The sequence below is a fragment of the Tachypleus tridentatus genome, chromosome 8, assembly GCF_004210375.1.
Source record: "Tachypleus tridentatus isolate NWPU-2018 chromosome 8, ASM421037v1, whole genome shotgun sequence".
Lineage (NCBI taxonomy): Eukaryota > Metazoa > Arthropoda > Merostomata > Xiphosura > Limulidae > Tachypleus > Tachypleus tridentatus.
Genome location: NC_134832.1, coordinates 23,821,342 through 23,846,259, shown reverse-complemented (window position 1 = coordinate 23,846,259; position 24,918 = coordinate 23,821,342). Strand labels below are relative to the sequence as shown.

At 33.9% G+C, this 24,918-nt stretch overlaps 1 protein-coding gene across 6 annotated transcripts in view; it reads left to right on the top strand.

Moving 5' to 3' along the window:
* The window catches only part of LOC143258682 (MOB kinase activator 2-like), a 118,490-nt gene that overhangs the window by 87,447 nt on the left and 6,125 nt on the right, over nucleotides 1-24,918 (top strand). For 5 of the 6 annotated variants that reach the window (XM_076518092.1, XM_076518088.1, XM_076518093.1 and 2 more), the window contains 3 exons: nucleotides 21,054-21,217; nucleotides 22,885-22,981; nucleotides 24,785-24,909. In XM_076518092.1, the coding sequence (XP_076374207.1) occupies nucleotides 21,054-21,217; nucleotides 22,885-22,981; nucleotides 24,785-24,909 (386 nt within the window). Of the gene's footprint in view, nucleotides 1-1,826; nucleotides 1,862-21,053; nucleotides 21,218-22,884; nucleotides 22,982-24,784; nucleotides 24,910-24,918 lie in introns of those variants that run through there. The other variant, XM_076518090.1, reaches the window with a different exon arrangement.

Below are 24,918 nucleotides of genomic sequence, written 5' to 3'. Positions count from 1 at the left end.
TGCACTTTTGCCATCAACAGGATATTCACCTTGATCCTGAACTCCATATGCTGCCTATGGTCCCTGAAGCAAAGATGTTGTGGCTTATCATTGACCTTAGGCTGACCTTTGTTCCACACATCAAGCAGCTACGTGTCAAGTGTACAAGGGCACTGAACATCGTCCATGTTCTCTCTTTAGCCTCTTGAGAGGTGGATCGATGTTCCATGCTAAAAATCTATCGTGCCCCTTATTCGATCAAAACTGAACTATGGGTCTCTGAAAATGTTGGACCCTGATCACCATCAGGGGCTTCGGCTCTACACAAGGGCTTTCTGCACTTCTCCAGTCCAGAGTTTGTTACACAGAGTCCCATGAACCCCTCTATACCTTCGTTGTTTGCAACCGTCTTTAATGTATGCTTCAAAACTTCGATCTTTACCACAGCATCCCACATGGGATTGTGTTTTCCTTCCTTAGTAGGCCACACTTTTTCATAATAGGCAGTCTGCTATTGGTCGTTTTAACCTTCGTATCCAGATGCAGTTGGATAAATTGGATCAATCTTTGGATGTCATAGCAGTAGCCACAGATCAGCTCATCCCATCATAGCTAATTACTATTCCCTATTGTGACCTTTCTTTGAGTCATCTGAAGAAGGCAGATACTCCTGATTGAAAGTACCGCCTTCTTTTTTGCCTAACTTCGTTTGAACCATCCTTCTATTTCCATTTATACAGATGGTTCAAAATTAGGTGACTCTGTGTTGGAGAGGGCAGACCCCATTGCACACAGAATTCCCTCTACAGTTTCTGTGTTCACTGCCGAATTGTATACCATTTCTCTTGTCCTGGATCATATAGAAACTATGCAGTACACGATCTGTACTATTTATACCGATTCACTTAGCTCTCTGTCAGCTCTAGAATCGCTTTACGTCAGTTCTCACCCTATTCTCGTCGATATTCAAAAACAACTTGTCCATTTCTCTCTATTATCTAATTCTGTCCAGTTTTTCTTGATACCAGGCCACGTTGGTATTCGGGGGAAGAAGCTCGCTGACATTCCAGCTAAGTCAGTTTATTCTGGTACTATCACTGCAGTGACTATCTCATAGAAGAATTACACTACTTATTCAAAGCTAGGCTCCACGCCATTGGTAAGTGTCATTGGTGACGGTAATAATGTCCACCCCAGTTGTGTTTTTATATTTTTTTGGGCCATTGGTATTTTTAAAGCTATTTAAGATTTTAATCCGAAAATTAGATTATGTTTTATTTTAGCATGATTCCTTTTTACATATTTTACTGATTTTACTTTTTACCGGCTGTTTGGGGCTGAGAGTCAAGTTGCTTTGTGTCAATAAACTTTAAAAAATCAACCAATCTTGCCTGTTTTTGCCCCTGTTTATCACATCATGTTTGATTTTTAGTGCTTCCTCTTTCATAATTAATATGTTTTTGTGTAGTAGGTTTTAATAGCAATTCCGGTTTCACAGGTTCTCTGTGTCATGCTGACGCTGTATTAGCTGCTTATTGACCTATAAGTGCATTTATATTTACATGTTAATTTGTTTATGAGAATGTTTGATTCTATTGAACAATGCTGATGTTCGTTCATTTTGTTATATCTGTAGTATACGTGAGTGTAATCTTCATTGATTTTTATTGTAATCTAACACGTAAAATGTATACCTAAAAGAGGCATACAAATTGTGTGCATAAGCGGAATAATGGATATTATGTAGAAGAAAATTTCGCTTGATTGCTGTTGCCAGCGAACATTCGTCGTTGCTCTGCCTTTTCGTGGAAAGGAAATGTACTAAAAATACCTAAGATATGTTATTAACGAAGGCAAAATGAATGTCAAGCCTAAGTGAGAAGTAAGTATGGTTAGGTGTCTTACTGTTTTTTTTCTGCGTGAAGTATGGTGATTTGTAAGACTTAAATTCACTTCTGAACATATTTTGTACTTCATAGATAATGTCGTTTATTTCGTCTTCCATAAGAAAATGCAGATGGCATTTTCTACTATAGTTATTTCTGAAAATCGATGTACGTCTTTCATTAGAGCCAATACTTCTGAAATATATGGAAGCATTTTTAATAAAGAAATTATTACCCTTCTTGGTAAAAGTTCTTGTATGCGCTTTGTGAAGACTTAAAAACAGTACTTCATTAACACCAACCAAAAGTAAAATAAGTTATAATTCACTTTTTGTCCTCAATCAGTTGTGTTGTCAAGAGAGCGTGAGTATAATCTTGCGTCATTCGTAAATGTTTTCCTCATTTTGTCCTGGTGAGCTCCAGACAAAGAGAGTTAGTTGTCTAACTTTGGTACTTTTTTATCTGCTCAGCAATATAATTTGATGTGTAAGAAGTGCTTGTCTAGGTAGGTCAATGCCATGGAACAAATAATTATACAATAGTAATTTTATTGTGTTATGATATTGGGCAGAATATGTTTACGTAACGCATACTTCTGTATTTGGGCATAGGAAGTCAGATAATTATATTCTGTACTCGTTGCTTATTGGTTCAAGTTCAAAATTCCCATTTTATGTGATATATTATAACACCAAGTGTATGAGATAAGTATAAATATGATCTAAGAAGTTATGTTTAGTCACTTTGGCAGTGTAATTTGAAATGACTATCAAATACGCCCAACGTTTTTATTAAATATTTACAGATTATTTTGGTATAACGAAAACTACGAACCACACCTTACCGAACAGTTTTAGCAGTACGTTTATTATTTCTTAGTGTTTGTAAAATCTTGCTAGATTAAATTAGTTGTATTAAATAAAAACTTCACTCCTGTTTTCTAAATGTGTAAATAACCAGCTAGTAGTATTGCTTCTTTTTTTTCAGGGGGGAAGATTTATTTCATTGTTCATTTATTACTTACTTTTTTATATGTGGCTGGCATGGCCTAGCGATTAACATGCCTAAACTTAATTCAAGGGTTGACGGTTCGCTACCTGATTCTCAAAAAAAAAACAAAAAAAACACAGAAAACAATCAAATCCGGTCTACACCTGGGGTCGTGGGAAAGAATGTTTGTAACCTGCTGTACCATCAGACGGCAGTTATGGTGGATTATGTCACAGCTCGTACCAAACTATCACGATTGCAAACCAACACAAGATTGTAATTGTGGAATAAATAAGTGTAAAATCATCAAACGCTATAAGATAAATTGAAGTTTTGCGATCCAAAAAAGCGACTAAAATAGTTGAAATTAAAGTACAACAACGATTTCGAAGTGGCAGTAATACAACTGAACAAAAAACGGAAACTACGAAAAAATTGCGGAAATATTCGGTTTATCGTAAAGCAGTGTATGTATGGGCTGTTATTGATCAACAAAGGAGAACTCGAACTGCAACGACTTGTTCCAACTGTGCGAGGCCAAGGAAGATAGCTGCAAAATCTGGAAAAAGAATTGTTCAAATAGCTCGTCAATATCCTCTGGCTATTGAAAAATATTTAAAGCAAGAATTAACAGAAGATAGTCAAGCAATTCACGAATGAACAGTTAAACAATATGCTATTAATATCAGTATCCATGGACGAAAAACAAGATTTGAATATTTATTTGAAACAAAATACAAAAGAAAACTGGAATTTTTGCATTGAATACGTAAAGCTCATCGATTTATTTGACCAATTCATATGGTCGTACGAATCCAAAATAGAATTTTTTTCACTAAAAAAGCAATAATATATTCGGAGGAAGAGAAGGATTATAACTTCCTCGTGTTCAGTGTTAAACACAGTGAGGATTGTGTGATGGTATGGGCTTGTTTTCTTCCAAGGATCAGTGAATGTTGCAAAATCTAAATAAATCCGATACTCACTCACGTTTGTTATCCAGCGTTAGAAAACTTGTGTGCGAGCTTCTATTCTAGCAAGATAGACCTTTAGTTTACAAAGGAATTTCTGATAAAGAAAAAAAAACAGAAAATTACAGTTAAGAATAGGTCATACTCAGCTCCGAGAGTTAAATCCCATCGAGGTATTGTAGATTAAATTGACTTGAAGTCTACTGTATTAAAAAAAAAAAAAAAAAAATCAAAGTCGACTGTAGAACGCAGAACTGAACTTATTGAATAATGGACAAACATGTTTCCGAAAATACGTTAGGAACTAGTTTCAAAACACAACTAGAACTACAAAATGTAAAGAAAGCAAACAGTGGGCACGTAAATTGTTAAAATAAGGGTCCCGTCTTATCTATGTCAAAATGTGAAATTAGATTTTGCGGTTTTTTTCTTTTATGCACCTTATGTTAATAATTTGTTTTGTTTTAAAAGTGAATGTCTCTTTTTTAACTGCCCAAATAATTTGAGAGTGTGTATGTTTATATATATGTAGATAGATCTACAAACCATAAAGCATACTAAAATAAAAATTACAGTGAAATAGAAAGTTTAGTTCGAAGACTTCCAGATAACTACAGTTTCCTATGCTAAATCACTTTTGGAGTGAATGTTGGGCATTCGTGTTGAATAAAAAAAAATAATTTTATTGTGTTATTATTGTGTAAATTGATTAACAGTCTGTGAGAACATGTCTGGACGATAGCATAAAGTGTAAACGGATCAGCGAAGATGGCATCCAAAATCATTTGTACTTTCAATTCTATTTTCTCACTGAACACATTTGATACGCCTTGGGTTTTTGATGTTCTCACGTCATTCAATTTACAAGGAATTCTTAATAAACAGAGGCTTCAGAGTGATTTTTTCTTTTGTTGTATTTAAATTCATTAATAAACCCTAACTTTAATTGGCATATCGTTGTTTAGAAGAATGTTTATTCAATAAATTTAAAATGACCAGTGTGGTTAACGTAATTTCTTATAAGAAGTTTCGTTGTTAGCAAACATGGCTCCAATACAGAGTTCTATCAATCTGCGTTAAATCATGCTATAGTAAAAAATCATTGTTTTTATGAATTTTATAGACCGCTTAGGGCCGAAGTCGATTGTCTATGTGTCTTATTTTTGCACACTTAAACTGTCCGCTATGTAGAATTGTATTTTATCAATAGCATTTTCATGTATTGCCAAAAATTTTAATTCCGATAGTTTGCGTATATTGACTGTATTATCGATATCGGTAAAGTTTTTACATCTTCAGTTATCATATCAACAAAATAACCTTGTGTTTTATTCCTGAAATGATTATATCACTAATTTTTGGTCTGGTAATATCTATAACGATCATATCGGTGATAATGATTTGAGTAATGAATATTGTGTAAAATTACTGTATCGGTAATAATGATCTGTCTAGTCATTGTTGTCCTGAATAAAACGCATCCAGCAGTAGGGCAGTCAAGTCAACAGTCTTAGTAACAGTGACACAAGTTCTGTCTGAGTCGCCCTGATGCAAAACGTAGCCCCCATTAGCCTCCTTACCAGCATTACCGTTGAAGCCGTTGAGGTCACAGGATGGTAATTATTTTAATCTGAAATTAATGTACCACTTATGATGATTATTGTTATTTGAAATTACAGTGTCGATAATAATGATCTGTATAATCGTTATTATATAAAATTACAGTGTCGATAATAATGATCTGTATAATCGTTATTATATAAAATTACAGTGTCGATAATAATGATCTGTATAATCGTTATTATATAAAATTACAGTGGCGTTAATAATGATCTGAATAGTCATTGTTGTATGAAAGTATAGTGTCGATAATAATGATCTGTATGGTCACTGTTGTTTGAAAGTACAGTGGCGATTATAATTATGTCTTGTTACTGTTGTTTGAAAGTACAGTGGCAATTATAATTATGTCTTGTCACTGTTGTTTGAAAGTACAGTAGTGATAATAATGATTTGCATAATCATTGTTCTATGAAAGTACAGTAGTGATAATAATGATTTGCATAATCATTGTTCTATGAAAGTACAGTAGTGATAATAATGATTTGCATAATCATTGTTCTATGAAAGTACAGTGGTGATAATAATGATTTGCATAGTCATTGTTCTATGAAGTTACAGTGGCGATTATAATGATCTGTACAGTCACTGTTGTATGAAATTGCAGTGGCAATTATAATTATCTGTCTTGTCTCTGTTCTATGAAATTACAGAGGCGATAATAATGATCTGTATAGTCTCTATTGTGTGAAGTTACAGTGGCGATTATAATGATCTGTAGAGTCACTGTTGTATGAAATCGCCACATTGGTTATATTTTTACACATTTATTATGTAGAGCTTTATTATCTGTAATAATGTTCTCTCGTCTCTTTGTATTATTATTATGTATTGGTATTATGATACCAGTAATGTTTCTACGTTTTTATAATTGAAAAATTCCATATTCTGTTTCTCTCTCTGATATTTCAAGTTTTTTTTATTAGTTCGGAATTCTAAATGACTGATACGTTTTCACTTTATTTTCTATTATTATAGAAAAACATTTCAAACGCATCGTATCGTATACCGACAGAAGCTGTCTGAAGCATATTTAAAATTAAATTAGTTACAGTTGGCGCCTCGCTATGCTCATAATGCAATGGTTTACGTGAAAAACTCATACAAGTGGAACTTAATTATTTGTGATCAATATGAGCTTGTGAATTTAAGCTGACTGTTTATTTGTGATCAGTCTAGGCTTGTGAGGCTAAGATGACTGAGATTGAGAGTATTTGCAACATCGAGTCTAGTCATTAAATATTTTCAGGAATTAATGTTATTTCTTTTTATTTACAGCTTTAATCACCGGACAGATACGTTTTTTCTCTTGCAGTAACTGAAACAGTTGCTCTCTAATTTGTTAATGGTCAGATAATTATACGGATAATTCTTAGTAATAATAATTTATTATCAGTTGCAATAAAAATAATTTTGAAAATTCAGTTAAATATTTTGCTGAAAATAATTCATAGAAATAAGTTTCACTGGTTTAAGTTCATAATACACTGATAGTAATAGTTAACAGTATTAAAAGTAGAATATAATTATTTTACAGGAACAAGTGTCTAGTTCAAACGATGAGTAGTTTTGCTAGAATAGAAATATACATTTTAGATCAGATTAACTTTTTAGGAACAGTTAAAAGTAATAGTATTAGACTAATTCTTGCTGCTGTAAATAACGGAAGAAATATCTAATAGCTTTTGCTTCCTGAAAAACTGTGGGATTTACATGTATTCATCTGATATACACAGCTGGCCAAAATCTTAAGGCCAATGAACATAAAGAAAAATATGCATTTTGCATTGTTAGACTCGACCACTTATTTGAGTAGAACTTCGAAAGATGAAAATAAGAAGAGGAAAAAAAAATTTAGCATTTAATAGAGAAAATGTGAACACTATGAAATTAGCCTAAATACTAGTTGGTCAAAAGTTTAAGACCATACCAAAAAAAAGTCCTAAACAGGGTACGAAATGCCCAACAAGAGATCTCAGTAGTGAGTTGCACGGTCGTCATTGAGAATAACTTCAAACATTCGCTTTGGCATGGTCGATATAAGCGTTTGCAGAAGGCTGACTGAAATGTTATTTCAAGTGGTGAAGATGGATTCACGAAGATCATGCCCTGTTTGGAATTGACGTTCATTTCTATAGACTTCCCTTGCCATCCACCCCCAAACATTTTCAGTGGGGTTCAGTTCGAGCGAATACGCTGGATGGTCCAAAAGAATCACGTTATTCGCCATGAAAAATCCTTTGTCCTGCGGGCATTGTGGATTGAAGCGTTGTTCTGTTGAAAGATCCAGTCATTTCCACACAAGCGAGGGCCTTCAGTCAATAAGGATGCTCTCTCCAACATGCTGTTTGACGCCCCTGTATAACCTGAAGCTCCATTGTTCCATGGAAAGAGAAAGCACCGCAGATCATAATGGAATCCCCTCCACTGTACCATGTAGAAAATGTCTCCGGTGGGATATCCTTATCGTGCCAGTAACGTTAGAAGCCATCTGGACCACCCAGGTTAATTTTTTTCTCATTAGAGAACAAAACCTTCATCCACTTTTCAACGTGCCATGTTTAGTGCTTGTCAGCAAAGTTTAGCCGGGTTATTTGGTGGTGTGGAAGGAGGCGTGGCCTTTAAAGACGTTTACGGTTTTTAAAGCCTTTCTTTCATAGATACCGTCTTATTGTTCTTGAGCTGCATTCTGCGTCCATAAGGGCTTTAATCTGGTTCGACGATTGGCTGGTGTCTTGCCGGACAACCCGTCGAATCCAACTGCTCAACGCCGGCGAAATTTTCTTGAGCCAACCACTTGAAGTTCTCGTTCGGTATCCCTCAGGGTCTTTTTAAGAAATTTGCAGCAGCAGTTTTATGATGCCCAATCTCACCAGCGATGGCACGTTGAGAGAGACCTTGCTTTTGCAGCTCGACAATTCTGCCACGTTCAAACTCTGTGAACTTTTTAGCCTTTGCCAATGTAACACAGGAGATGTCAGTGGGAGATGTTAACAACGCTAATGCTTGAACACAAATGACTAAATTTCTTTACGTGTTTACCGATTAACTCTTCTTTTCATTATGGTTTTAAACTTTTGACCAGCTAGTACTTAGGCTAATTTCATAGTGTTCACATTTTCCATATTAAATGCTAACAAATTTTTATCTTTATTTTCCATTTTCTTATTTTCATCTTTCGAAGCTGTACTCAAGTAAGTGGTTGAGTCTAACAACGCAAAATGCATATTTTTTCATGTTCATTGGCCTTACGATTTTGGCCAGCAACGTACACACACACACACACACACACACACACACACACACACACACTACCTGGTCAAAAGTATGTGGACACCCAATCATCACACCCATATATGTGCTTGTTAAACATCTTATTCCAAAACCATGGAGTTGGTTTTGGAACATGGCTGCGGGGATTCACTCCTATTCTGCCACAAGAGTGTTAGTGAGGTCGAGCACTGATGTCGGACAAGAAGGTCTGGCTCGCAGTTGGTATTCTATTTATTTCATCCCAAAGGCGTTTGATGGGGGTCAGGACTCTGTGCGGGCCAGTCAAGTTTTTTCACACCAATCTCGGCAAACCATGTCTTTATGGACTTCGGTTTGTGCACGTGGGCATTGTCATATTGAAACAAAAAAAGGACCTTCCTCAAACTGTTGCCACAAAGTTGGAAGCATACAATTGTCTAGAATATCATTGTATGCTGTAGCATTAAGACTTCCCTTTACTGGAACTAAAGAGTCTAGCCCCACTCCAGCCGACACTTGGCATTGTGAATATTGATCTTAGGCTTGTGTGTGGCTACTCAGCCATGGAAACCCATTTCACGAAGCTCCCGACGGTTCTTGTGCTGATGTTGCTTCCAGAGCAGTTTGGAGCTCGGTGGTGAGTGTTGCAACTGTGGACAGACAATTTTTTTACGCGTTATGCGCTTCAGCACTCGGCGGTCCCGTTCTGTGAGCTTGTGTGGCTGAGCTGTTGTTGCACCTAAACATTTTCACTTCACAATAACAGCACTTACAGTTGATCGGGGCAGCTCTAGCAGGGAAGAAATTTGACAAACTGACTTGTTGGAAAAATGGCATCCTATGACAGTGCCACGTTGAAAGTCACTGAGCTCTTCAGTACGATTCATTCTGTTGCCAATGTTTGTCTATGGAGATTGCATGGCTGTATGATTTATTTTAAGCACCTGTTAGCAATGGGTGTCGCTGAAATAGCCGAACCCATTAATTAGAAGGAGTGTCCACGTACATTTGGCCATGTAGTATAATGAAAAATTTTGAAAATGCGAAGGTTACAAAGAAATCTAACATAGAGAAATAAGTCACCTTAAAAGTCTAGTTTTATTTGAAATATTTCGAGCAAACACTCTTTCTCAAGGTAAAACATATAGGAAAAAGACAGAAATACCACTGATTAAATTATAGCATACACTTAATTGTGCCATTTAATTCGTTCCAAATACAATTGAAAACAGTTACGTTTTTTTATAAAGAATTTCGAAATTTAATCATGCCATTTACAGATGTCATATTGATATATTTAACATAAATCTTCAAAATATAGAATATTTCAAATTTTCAATTCCAATATTTACAGTGAATTAACTGCAATAACAGCGCCCATTAAAACTTTGACTTCGTCTGTCAAATAGTTCAGTTTTTCAAATGGTAAACTTGACCACTAGAAGCAAAAGAAAAGAAGGAACAAACATAGATGCTTTGTGCTTTAAAAATCACAAAATCTTGAATTTTAATTACAACCATTCAATGTCCATGACATGTAGTGGTTAATGCGCTCGATTCGCAGTGGGATCGTGGGATCGAATCCCTCTCACAGCAAACATACTCACCCTTTCAGCCGTAAGGGCGTTGTAATGTTAGGTCAATTCCACTATTCGTTGGTAAAAGAGTAAATCAAGAGTTGGCGATGGGTGGTGATGACTAGCTGCCTTCTCTCTAGTGTTATGCTGCTTAATTAGGGTCGGCAAATAAAACAAATTCATGACCTGCATTAAGAAGAAAGCTGTTAATTATTGGTGTATAAACTCTCAATGAATTTACATTCTCCTCATCATTATATAACAAACAACACAAAGTTCATTTCACAAACGTTTTTGTTTGTGTGTTGTTGTTTTCTTCAGATACAAATTAGTGGAATGTTTTAGACCTAAATGTATCGGTCATTCCAGTAATGAAACTGCTTAACTTTTAAGTCATGTACCTATCTGTGGTTGCCAAATTTTCAGCTTATAATGATGAAAAAGTAATCACTATGTATTCATATTACAAATCATTACAATACAGTTAAAATTGCCACAAAACATAAAAGTAAACGCCACTGTTATGAAGAACATATAAATGTTTCCTCATGAGTTAAAGCTACCAGTATTTAATTTTTTTAGGCTCATGGTATTGAAACACAAAAGAGCTATCTCAGTCTCAGTTGCTACAATTATTCAGCTGAATATCTGTACACGTGACAGAAGCATCATTACGGTTGTAAAAAAAGAATGTAAACTACTTGCTACATAAGATAAACACTTCACCTTATTTCCTAGATGAAGCAGTTTGTTCTGTAGTATTTATAGCGAAAGAAATGTTTATATACATGTCTGATGATGTGTTTTGTTTAATTTGATTATTAATAAAATTTTGAGACGAGATGTAAATTGGTTTGAAGTGTACGTCATGTATTAAACCTGCAATGTGTACCAGACAGTATGATGTATTTTCATAAAGCCCCGAAAAGTAAATTACGCTGTTTTCTTCATAAGAGGAGGTGAAATATTCGTGAACGGAGAATATGCATGTAAAAGTGAATGGGTGGACAAATTGATGTTTTAAAGATGTTCTAAAGAAATCTTTACCATTTGAGGTATCGTCACGGAACATTTACCATACGTGTGACATCAGAATGAACGTCATTCTTTTATTAAAGCTATTAATGTTTCGATCCTTACTTTTTTTTGGTTTTTTTCCGCAAGCTGGAAATCACTCAGTACCTGTTTCTTTCGTACTAAGGTGTTACTACTGTTGCTGTAGATATTTAACTTGTTTTATCCTGATATTATATGACTGAAAGATCAATAAAGCACAACCTATTACCCCAGGAATTCTATTTTATTTTAATACACACGTGTCGATATTTGTGTGTGGTGTGTATTTATGCTTAAAGCAAATACCTGTTACTTGTTGTTTTTTTTATTTTCGACCTCCGCGTAATATTAAACACAATTACAACATTTTTTATAAAAAATGTGTACGCTCTGTCCACCGCTGGCAGTAGAACCTCGACTTCTAGCGTTGTAAGTCCGTAAATTTACGATTGACCCATCAGGAAATTTTAAAAGAAGTTGATACACCTTGGAAACAATTAATCATTTTATAGTTATCTGAAAGTATTCGAACAACTGAGGTAAAAATGTACAAGGAAGTAATGATTATTTCCAGCTAAAGCTATGAATCGCATACGATGTGTTCAGGTTGAAAATATCAAATCTATTGCCTTCCCGGTGGTGCAGCTTTAATTCTGAGCAATTTTAACTTTGAAAATCGAGCTCCAATACCCACGACGGGAAGAACATAGATCACCCCTTATATAGCTTTGTACTTTAAAATAAATATGACTCAATCGCATAGATGAAATTTTAGGACCGACGAGATTTGATGTTATCTGGAACTAGTAGTTTTTTTGTCACCTAAAATATTTGTAAACTATAATAAACATTACAATGAAAGTTTTAAAACACAGTTACTAAGTGTAAAACTGTGCATTTTAATAAGTACTTGTCATAAATACCTAAATTACAAGCTCTTATGAATATTGGTTAAGAATATCGTAAACTACTGCGGTTATGGGTTTGTCTAAAGATTTTGTTAACACTAATGTACATTTAGTTATTATACAAATAAACCTAAACGTTAACAACAGCAAATATTTATAGCTATGGTCAATTTTTTTCATTTTTTCTTCATCTATAAGCTTTGTATTAAGGCTGTCGCTTAAAGGAAAGTTACTTGTATAACATTACACAGAGCAGTTAAACTGTTAAAATGTTATATTCGTTTAGAAGAATTCAAGTATGCTTGGTGTGTCAATACACTTTATTGTACGATTTATTTCACATTCGAAATTAAATTTTAACACGATATTGGGTGCTCAAGCATACAAAACTTAAAATCTAACCCAGCATTCACTGTTAATTGATCAAAAATGTTTTGACTTGTAGAGAACACAAGAAAAGCTTCGCTCTGAGATCCATATGTTATTCAAGATAAATTAAACAAGCATGCTTTAATTCACAATAGCAAATGCATTTCCGTCAGCTTCGAATCCCTATTCTGTCAAAAGGTTGGGCGTGATTTAGCGAGCTAGATCATGAATCTTGTGGTATAATAGCTCGTGTTTCGTTGCCGCGAAGTATTGCTACATATATGTTGGGCTTTGGATGTATTATAAGAACGACGGTGAAATCCCACTGACTATTTAGTATAATAATTAGCCATGGATACTTTTTTGTAGCTACCTTCACTCTATCAAAAACAGCTAAAGCCGAGTAGCTTCGTGTGAATATTCGAAACAGCCAGCCAAAATTGTCAAGGCCTATTAATTCAACTGGTCTATGTAAAGTTAATTAGTTTGTTTTCATAGGCGTGTGTGTGTGTTTGTAGTCTACGAGTGGAGCTGAATGTTTTGTTTTCTCCTCTGTTTATTGTTCAAAACAAATACCGATCGGTACGTGACTATGAAAGTTAAGCTAAAGACCCTCATTAAGCTCATTTGATCGTATTTTAACTACCATAAATATGAGTTACTTTTTTAAGTGACCTTGATAAACATTTGCTTGATGAAGTTATGGTTTACAGTTTGAATTGATTAGCGAGCTAGCATCATGAGGGAAGACCTATTAATCAGTTTACGAAGTCAGTATAAGGTGACAGTCCAGTGACCAAAAAAGAGTACACACACACACACACACGCTGTTTTGTAATTTTGATGTAATAAAAATAGTTCTTTGTGTGTGTGTGTTACACGTCGTTTCCAGTCTTTCTGATTTGAAAACTCGTTCGTTTTAAAAATGAAATGTCACTCTTTAATATATTCTGTCAATCCTCCCGTTATAAATTGAACCTTTGTAATAATCTTTGAGGAAGTTAGTTTAAACTGAAAATACTGTTTCAAAATACCTCGTTATAAAATAAAAAGTATACGTATTTAGTTAGAACTGCATGAGAATATGGCAAGAGTAGTAATTATCATACTAGAATGTGAATACGACGATCTGTGGCTCACGTATAATTGCAGCAAAATCGTGCTTTACATATTAGGATTGTAGATGAGTTATAAGAGTTAAATTCCCTATTCGGGCAGATAAGAGTTGGCGGTGCGTGCTGTTGACTAGCTGCCTTCCTTTTAGTTTACCAGTTTAAAATTAGGGTCATGTAAGTCAGATAGCTATTATATAAATTTGAGCGAATGCATAACATAAGAAGAATTGTATATCCCATTTCGAAAAGTGTGCACGCGTAGTTAAAGTTCATGACACAAAACATGTTATCTACACCTCCTTCTTTGTGTAATCTATGATCCCTCTATCAGTCTGCATAGATATATTTTGTCTATTTTTACCAGCTAAAACGCACATTGTTTACTATGATATTTGATCTGATATCATTATAACACTTTATTAGGAAATAACGTTGTGAAACTGCAACACAAGACGAAAAGGTTTCTTGTACATAGCAGTTCGTATAATAGGGGGTTCTCTTGTCTAGATATAACATTTCAGTTCTGTTTGAAATCCTGTGGAAGTTTTACGAACCAGTTATAGACGAGATTGCTTTCAGTTTCATTTCGTATATGGTGTTAGTGCTATTTTTCTTTCATATAATCAGTGTCTGCTTCTATGCTGATTTTATTTCACCGGTAAATTTAGGGACTTGCAACACAAATTCGTAGTTTGATTCACTACGGTGAACACTGTGCAGATACCCTATAAAATAAATCATAAACTAACTTATTGTTTTAATATCCTTTGTTTGTACATTAGAAAATCGTGCTATTGTGTCATACTATAAATGTATCAAATCAGTTATTACGGATTCTTTGTAGAGCACATACTTTTGTATTTACAGATGTATATAATCATTCAAAATACTGCATCTTGATCGTGTATAATATTATAGTAAATTATACTCTTGCTTGCATGATACTGAATAAACTTTCTTTGTTACGCGATGTGCATCCCTCAACTTCGCTAAATTTTTATCCTGTTTACATGTAGATTTACAATAGAGGTCACGATTTTCCCGTTTCGCCTACGTTTCCCGTCAACTAGAACTATATTTTTTGCTCCATTCTCAAGGTGCGGATACGATGTCATGAATAAGCCTAATACGGATCTGATGCATTGGCGCCATCTATATACATATAATAATACTGTCGTATATCCATGTAAATACTTCGCAGGGTGTGGATATGTGTTTTTGCGGTGTTTTGTTTTTTACCACTACTTCGCCCCAGTTGATGCATCTTCACCAAATTGTGCATGAAGGTTTGTTGGATCCATGAGGAGATACATGCAAACTTACAGTTTCACATTTTCTGTTTTGCTGTCTTTATGAGCGTTTTGAATTTGTTTTGTGTTTTTATTGTACATAAAGGAAACAACCTTTCATGTCTTAAGATAACCTTTCATTACTCATGAGTTTACATGACTTCCGTTCAGGGTACGGGTATCCCAGCTAGTTTATTTAACTATAAATATATTCTTTAACATCTTTATTTTAGAAACTTTGCCATTTTTGTTATTAAAACCACAGTGAACTATTTTAAAGCAATAGCTTCAAACAGTGAAAGAATAATCAAAATATATTTTTGAATTATTACAAATTAAAGAAAATTTTTATTCGAACTGTAAATGTCTGAAAAATGGCTAATACCATGAAGTATAAGGTGATTATTTACTTTTTATGAACTAATTTTCTTATGAATAATTAATGTTTTAATAGAGACTAAACGATGCGAGATGTAACTAGAATGTTGAACCTGTAGTTTGATGACCGTTTTCACTCATATTATCACGCAGCTTTGTGTGTGTGTTAATAACTTTAGATATTGAGCAAACAAATCTATTTAACTTGGTTTTAAGGTAATTTTGGTAAACTAAGAGTTTTAAATTAAAAAAGCAATTTATTTTGTGAAAGTTTTTTTAATTATTTTGAACTTTGATATCTGTCAAAGGAGCAAATTGATAAATCAAAACTGATTGTATTCTCGTTTAATACACACACACACATTACTGAACGTTAACTATTTGAATACAGTACAGTATACTTGTGGGTGGTATGTATAACTCTTTTTGAACATCGATAAAACATTTTTAGACAGCTGTTCTGCAGGATAGATTCTTTGTGTTAAATGTTCGGTTCCTAACAGACCCGTGTTACAAAAGCGGAATTCTCCACGATAGCTACTTTGTGTTAAACGTTAGATTTAGAACGGACCCGTGTCATGAAAGTGAAATACTTCAGGATAACTACTTTGTGTTATATGTTAGGTTCAGAAAAGAGCCGTATAATGAAAGCAGAAATGCTGAGGTTAATGTGAGTGTGTAGACGAACGTTTGTTTCCTTTCAAATAGCCAGTTCCAAGGGGTGCGTACAGATAACGCGTATAGCGATATTTTTTGTTTTATCATGACAGTAATTGTAGCGTGATACTTTTCTGTTTAATAACGGTTTATGTTTCTCGGTGACAGTTATTACTGTTGTTTATAACGGAAATACTGGAAGTAAATTATTTTCGCATAAACTACCGAAAAAAACAATGAGTTTTTAAAAATTTTCTTTATAATTTCATGAGGAATTTTTGTAGATCCGACAGACACATCTCACTCTATCAGTTCTAGCCTGGTATTACTTTGTTATTACAGTAAGCTAGTTTCAAAACCTAAAATTTCACGTGGAACTATGCACTGTATGACTGAGGATCGACATCAGATTTTACTGGTAAAGTTAATCATCTGTAATCCTAAAATGATACAACACTCTTTCATCAAAGGAAGGACTGATACCAAGCTGAATGGTCTATATAATAAAATACAGTGTGTTGGCACGTAACTTCTAATCTAAATCGCTGGTCGCACTAACTTCCAAGCAGTACCAAACGAACCTTTTTGGCCTAGAATTTTGCACAAAGATAAAATTTTTACCCAACTCCTTAGGGAACCCGGGTATTTCGCGAAAACACTTTTACTAGGATTCCCCGAAAGCGCACCCCAAATTTGGCACTGATTTACGTTTGAACATTTAAGGCCTACGAATTACCGTTCATAACATGGTTAGAGAAATTCAATGTGCATTACAGTGGCCCTCTACATGTCTACCATAGGTTCGCTAGTGTTATCATAAAATGCGATCGATATCTGACTGTGCTGCCAAACTGAAAAACGTTGCCAGACTATATTGTCAAAGTTTGAATCGATCAAATGAGAGTAGAACCTACATACTTGTTCCCCACTTGTTATAGACCTTCGCTTTCATGGTAAAGACGAGACTAGCTGACCATCACTAATAGGATAGGATAGATTACAATATTTAACTAGTACATTTCTCCATTTCCCTTACCATTCATGTTCAAGTGGAAGACAATTATTGATTCACCGCCTACTAGCTTGTGCATTCCGTAAATGCCAACTAGAGCATTATGTCACTACGGTTGTGGTATGCGTTTCTCAGAAGTCCGATTGAATTAGATAATATAATTTTTTTTTATGTTAAATAATAAATATGGTGATAGCAATCAGTCCGCATGGAACTTTATCAGATTATTTAGATTTTTAACGATTCTTTGTTTTATTGTTATCTATTCACATATACAATACGATAACTTGTGAAACAATTTAAGATAGTAGTGTCGACGATTATTTTGTCACATCCCCTCAAGTACGTTGCTAGTGAACAAAAGGCCTCGTCAAAACTGGACGTAGCAAATATAGTGTGGTTAGCACATTACATATCTTCTTTACTTTCATTCAGATGGTTTTATTAATAACAAGTAGGTATACTTGTCACTGGTTGTGGACGTGTTCTTAATAAACAAGGATTCTGTCTTAGAAATTCACTCTTTGCGTAAGGTTCGTTCGGGAGTAGTGCCTATTCTTAGAAAGTACACATCACAGAATTAAGATTTCTTAATCTTCGTTTGTCCTATAAACTACAAGTATAATACTTATGTTCTTAAACACAAAAATTGAAATAATAGAGCAAACAAAAGTGAAGCCGTAACAACAACAACAACAACAAAGAAGCGTAATACTGCGTTAACACTGCACCAGTGTATCAAACATCGTATTTCGTTGTGTTTCAGTTACTACCTATCTATATGCATAGTGTCTTTGGTAAATTACCGTCAAACTTTGATTTGTTTGTTGCTTGCGAAAAGTGTCGTATGTATGTGTACTGAAGTTTTAACATTTTGAAATGTTGAGGGATTATAAACCGTCGGTAGTGCACTTCTAGTTTTAGCACCCTCATCCAGATTCGAATTGAAAAATGTAGTTAATACCTTCAATTGAAAGCTACTAAAATGTGTTTTAACTTCAAAGCCAAATTTAATTTAGTATCCCATCAAGTAACGTGATCTACATGAATGACATTGTTGTAGACTTGTATACAGAATAGCTGGTTTTGTTGTTTATCAGTGTTCAGTTACTGTTGGCAAATCAGTAATAAGAAAGGTCATCCATCAAAACGTTACTAATCTCTGGTTAGCTCTTTTATCTTTGCAATCAATCGCTGTAAGAAATTTTCTAAGGTATGTAGCCAGATTGGAGTGTGAGCACTAAAGAAGTGCCTGTGATTTTAAATGACACTAATCTCCATTTGTATAAGCTATTCCTTCGTTGTATATTTTAATCTCAACACGTTCATTGAGTTTAAATTTTCATTTTAATTATATATACATCGAGTACGCAATTAATTTGTAAAGTCAGTGTGATGCCTCCATGTAAAAAATATGCCGAAACACTTTCGTCCCGAGCTCATCTGTGTGACACGCCCTCGAAATCCTGGGGTCGTCACTCGCCAGTTCTTTTGTTATTTCGTAGGTTTATGCATCATCATGATAAATTGTAACATAACGTGACAAAAGTTAGTCCAAAGTTAAAATGTCGAGAAGCTTAAGGAGAATTCATAAAAAAAGTTCAGTTTTTATGTTATTGTAATTGTCACATCGAGGTGGAAGAACAGACAAGACCATTGTTATTCTAGACTTTCCAACGAGTATTGGATGATTAGATACAAAACGGGATTGTGGTATATTTCGTAGGTTTATGCATCATCATGATAAATTGTAACATAACGTGACAAAAGTTAGTCCAAAGTTAAAATGTCGAGAAGCTTAAGGAGAATTCATAAAAAAAGTTCAGTTTTTATGTTATTGTAATTGTCACATCGAGGTGGAAGAACAGACAAGACCATTGTTATTCTAGACTTTCCAACGAGTATTGGATGATTAGATACAAAACGGGATTGTGGTATGTGATACTGCTGCGTTAGTGAAAAAATATTTGAACTGATTTTGTCTTATTTATCATTTTCCAAGCAAGTGTGATGAACAAAAATTATTCATACTTGGGTATGAATGCTTAAGCCTAGATGCAAGCTCATCTTATTTCAAATAAGTTAATTTTAGACTAAGCATACAAGTTACGGAGCTATTTTTGCATACCATATACAATGTTACATATGTATTTCTTTCATATTTTCGGTTATTTATTGTTTATAAGTCATTAATATTTTCATCATATTTTATATATATTATTGAATATTTTTTCATTGGACTCTATAGCTTCAGTAAAGATTTGTCTATATTAACATTAATGTAATTCGTTCAGGTTAAACTATTGTACTTCACAATAAAATCGTTCGATGAACTACAACTTAAGTTATAGCCTTAAGCAGACAGGATGGTACATCCTTGTGCAAATTAATTGAAACAAGACAGAAAATTACGATTTTTTTCAATTTTTTGCGTTTTATTTCTGAGAGTCCAAAAATTACTCACAAATTAATACATGATATGACCGCCTTTATTTTTCAGAAAATCATTAATCCGCTTTGCCATCGAGTCCACGAGTTGACTGCAATCTTTACTAATTTTTGAATCGCGGTACCACACCTCAGTTATTGCCTCAATTAGCTTATCTTTCTTGGTACAGTCTTTTTCCCGAGGTCTTTCTTTACAAATCGCCCAAAGATTTTCAATAGGATTTAAGACCGGAGAGTTTCCAGGGCATCCAGCACCTTTATTCGCGTTGTAGTCATAAAATTCTTCACAAGTTTCGATGTGTGGCACGGAGCCAGATCTTTCTGAAAAATGTCAGATCCATCTGGAAATCTTTTTTTCAATTCTGGAATGACTCTTCTCTGCAAAACTTTGATGGACTGTGGCCCTCGCATCATACCTCCTACGATATGTAAACCTCCGATACCATAGTAGCTGAAAAAGCCCCAAAACATCTTCAAGGGATGTTTTACGAACTGACTGATGTTAGATTCTTGAAGTTTCTCATCTGGAGATCTGCGAACATGCAGACTTCTTTGACCCTGTACGAAGAAATGAGTCTCGTTACTGAATAACACTTTCCTCCATTGTTCTTGCGTCCAGTTCTTGTATTTCAGACCCCATTGATACCGTTTTCTCGTCATTGAGTTGGTAAGAAGTTGTTTTTTGACTGGTCTCCTTGCCCTTCTAACGCAATTTCGAATGACTTAATATTCCTCAAAATTTCGTCATATATCTCAAAAATAGATCGACCGTACTGCAGAACACAGCTAATGGCGCCGTCTGTGTGAAAAAATGACTATTAAAGGACATCAACGGGTCCAGCGAGCCAACACCGGCCGCCATTATGAAAATATTGTAAAATGACCATTTGTTTAAATTAATTTGCACAAAGGTGTAATTGCTTTGTTAATATTGTTCGTGTAGTTTAGTTTTGTTTATTTATTTTGTGTTGACTGTTGTTCTTTGTTCAGTACATTTTAACGGTTACGGAGTTTATATTTTACTACAAAATGAACTGCCAGTACATGGAACATTTTAAATGACGTAATCAGAACACCGATTAACAAAATATTCGAAGATACTAATAAGAAATAAAACGTAGGTATTTTTAAAATTTTTTGGTGTCAATTGTAATTAGTTATTCATAGGAAGGTTATCGGCAACATATTTTACTTAGCGAAGTTTAATTAAATGTTTCATGTGAAATGTCTCCAAGGGAATTGAAATACGTCGTGATAATTAAATACGAGTGAAATGTGTGAGGTTTTGTAACTCGCATGATCAAATACTGAGCGATATATGACGCTGACGGAAATCTAAAACGGCCCGTATTTCTCTTTTCACGTTATGATATGACGTAATAATGTGGTGAGACTTCAAAATCATTTTAATATAATTGCTAGAACATTTGAGTCATGAGTTGAACTGAATAAGTTTGTTATAGCAGACTACATCATCTCTCTTATTCCGTGGTAGAATAAATTTGTAATATAATACATTAAAAAGTTATTTTATTTATAATAACAGGAAAACTCGCAAGAAGGACAAGGATGCAGTGGCACCATCTCAAGAAGAATCTAAGTTGTATCTTGAGTCTGCAGTACTTGAATGTACCGTTCAAGAAACCCGCCTTAGAGAAATTGTTGAATTACCAATAGGGTTGGACTATAATGAGTGGTTGGCATCTCACAGTGAGTGTTTTATCGATTGAAGATGTGTTATAACATGAGGAATAAAATACATAAATCATTTATAATAATAAAAAGTATTGATTTAATCTTAATTTTGTAATTTTTAAATTGCCTCAAGTTCTTTTTGTTACTTACGACTCCAAACCCGACCTCTGTTTTGATTTTGTTTACCTGTCTAAACAGCCTTTAATAATTTATGTTTTATAAGTAAACATTTCTGTTAAAGTTATACATAGATTACTCTTTGATATTAGATGTAATTGTTGTATAGAATGTTAAATACATTATACTGAAACAATTCTGAATGTGAAAATTGGCAAGTTGCATGGCATCCACAGCCAGAATAAAGTTCTGGTGGAACAGAATGTATCAGAATTACATCTTGACATTGGCATTTTTAGGTATTGTGATGACATTCAAAATTGATTACTTTTTGGAGTGGTATGTAACAGACTGTTTTGATGCAAAATATTCATATGCTCACATCATAAAAGTTTATTAAGATTGGAGGTTTAAACTTTCCAAGGTAGGGGGATATCCTTTGCACTAAATGACATGGGAAGCAAAGTGATGAATATGAAGCACCAAGGCCATCCAGAAAAATACCTAACAGTTATATTCCAGTCATGGTAAGCAAGGCATGGAATTTGTAACAGTTAAGAATCCACAAATGTAAAGGGCAATGACAAAACCATTTAACACACTCTAAGCAACAGTCCACAAAATAATCAAGAAGGATTTCTATCTGGAAATGAGGGCAGTAGGGTATGGGTTCATCAAGGTAAGGTTTTCAGTCATACCTTCTATTTACCCATTGCATTCCTCAAGCAGCTGGAGAGTGAAACAGACATTCATGCAATTCTGTATGAAACTATATCAGTTAAGTCACCAGATGTGGCACCTTAGAATTTCTGTAACATCAGACTGTTGAAATAGGCATTGAGAAACCATTGTCCTCGTACAGTAGATGGTTTATGAAAACCAATATGGGTATACTTTGTACATGGCAGCCTTTTGATGCATAGTTGTCAGATAAGGCATGACTTCAATAGTAACTAAAACAGTAACAATGTGGTGAGACTTCAAAATCATTTTAATATAATACACTCAACTTCTGTAAGTTAACTGGATATAAATATAGCAAGTTTTAGAATTGTATGTATTAGCAGCCAAGCTTTAAACAGTGTTTTGTTCTGGTTTTTTGATTGACAGTCAAGGTTTTTATACAATGAATATCTTAGCAGTTTGAGAAGTTTTGTACTGTTTGGTCTGTTTGATCATGAGAAAGTGATAAAGATCAGATTTTATTAGCTTCATAAGCAGTATCTTGAAAAGCATAAGTCTTATGATCCTACATTTTATCAAAAAATATATGTTCAGGTGTTGAAATTTTGTTCATTGTGTTTAACAAGTTCAGTGTGTATCCGTTGTCTCTTAATGTGTTTTTAGTTTGAAAACTTATTTTAAATGGTGGGTTACAAAATGCTTTAATGATCATGTGAACTGCTTTAAATACTCTTCATATTTTTGCACAAGTTAAATAACTGGTTTGAATGTTATGCTGACTACAATCAAATGCTTAATCAGTTTTGTCAGTCAGTTCATAAAATAAATAATTTACAAATAATATTTTTATTGAACTCATTTTTAGTGTTATCTACTTGCAGCTTTAGCATTTTTTGATCACCTCAACTTAATTTATGGAACAGTATCAGAGTTTTGTACAATGTCTGGTTGTCCAGATATGACGGGTCCTAGCAATAGGTGAGTTTCTATGTCTGTGACTGAAAAGGTTATTTTTACTTACGTGACCATATTAATTTTGAGGGTTATAGATTTTGACAACTCTAGTTTTAGATTTTCAAAATTTTCAGATAATTATTTCAGCCAATTCTTATACAATATGAATTCAGTATTATACTTGTCATAAAATATTAGTGTCAGACCAATTACATTTTTAAACTCTGTATTCTTAATCTAGTCTCTTAGAGATTTTCAAGAATTAGAAAAATGTACAATAATGGCTATTCCAACCACACTGTGTTTGTCACTTCCATTGCCAAAGACAAGTTTCATTCAATTCAGAACTCTTCAGGCCAGCTGGGATACAGAAGATATAGAAGTTGTTGGATCACTGTTTATATAAGCCATTTAATACAATGGCTGTTGTTGTGGACTTGTACATCATTTACAAGCTGGCTATTAATATTCTTGGGAAATTTCTAAGGGACTAGATTAAGAATATATTACTTAAAAATATAATAGACCTAATCCTAATGTCTTATGACAAGTATAATTGTAATAATTTTTCATTGACATGTAAAAAAACATACACTTCATAACAGTAATTGTTGTATCAAATGACTTATATAAGTAGTGTTTCAACTACTGCTGTGTTTGTTTTGTATCCCAACTAGCTTGAATAACTCACAATTTAACAAAATACTTCAGAGATAACAGATGTGAAAAATAGTGTGGTTGGAGGCATATTCTAAAGAATCATTCCATTTCCTCAAGAACACACCTCCGACAAGACAAGGACCCTGAATGTACTGTAAATATAGTACAGCATCTTAGCAATACAGAATAGATGAGCAATGGAACACTCATATTCATGGCTTTGTCCATGATATAATTCCTGATATAAATGTTCTTGAGGGTGTGTGGGTTTATGTAAAAAGGAAAACATCAAAAGGATAACCAAACAAGTTGGCTGAATTGAGGCATAGTAGAGGATGTTTGAAACAATATTCTGTTATCATACAATAATAAACTGTGTGGCAGCATGGAAAAAAAAAGTGTAATGCTCTGTGTAAAGCAAAGGGATCACATACAAAAATACAAGAACTTTGTACAATTTATTCATTTTTCTTTTGTACTTTTTATGAAGCTGTTTTGTACCATAAAGCAACATCTAGTCAGTACTCATTGTTTGTGAGTCCTATAGGTATCACTAGTGTGTTTCCATAATTATATTCATTACTGTATATTTTTTCTGTTATATATTTTTCTTAACAAAACATATTAAAATAAGGGTAATTATCAACTGAGGGAAATATCATAAAAATATTTTTTGAAACTACACTAAAGTTTAGATCTTTTAGACATTTGCTCTATATGCACTATAAAGTTTGTCAATTTCTTACACCCTGTTGGTACTTTCAATTCATTGCTGATGATATGGTTCTTGGATTTTATTAGTCTTCTGTTGTTTTTGTGCTTGTACGAAGCTGGGATTTTGTTAACAGTAGTGTTTTAAATAATATCCTATAAAATTGTTGTAATTTTCCTTAGACAAAAGTCTTTGCTGCTTTTAAAGTCTGTATGATGTGCCAGGCAATTAGGAATGAAGTTGAAACAAGAATGTTTACTTTTATCAGACTTCCTTGTTGATCATTAATAAAAAGGAACATGAACTAATTATTTTTCTAGAATGCAAGTTAAACTAAAATTATCTCAAATTCTTAAACTATGATTTGAAATTGAAATTGATTTATTGTGTTTGGAAAGTTATGTGCATTATCATTGATTTTTGTTGAAAGACAAAAGATGAACTTATTTTTTCAGACAATATTTATGGTTTGATGAAAAAGGGAAAAAGTGTAAAGTTGCAGCTCCACAGTATGTAGACTATGTCATGACATTTACTCAGAAGACTGTTAATGATGAATCAATATTTCCCACCAAATTTGGTAAGTTAA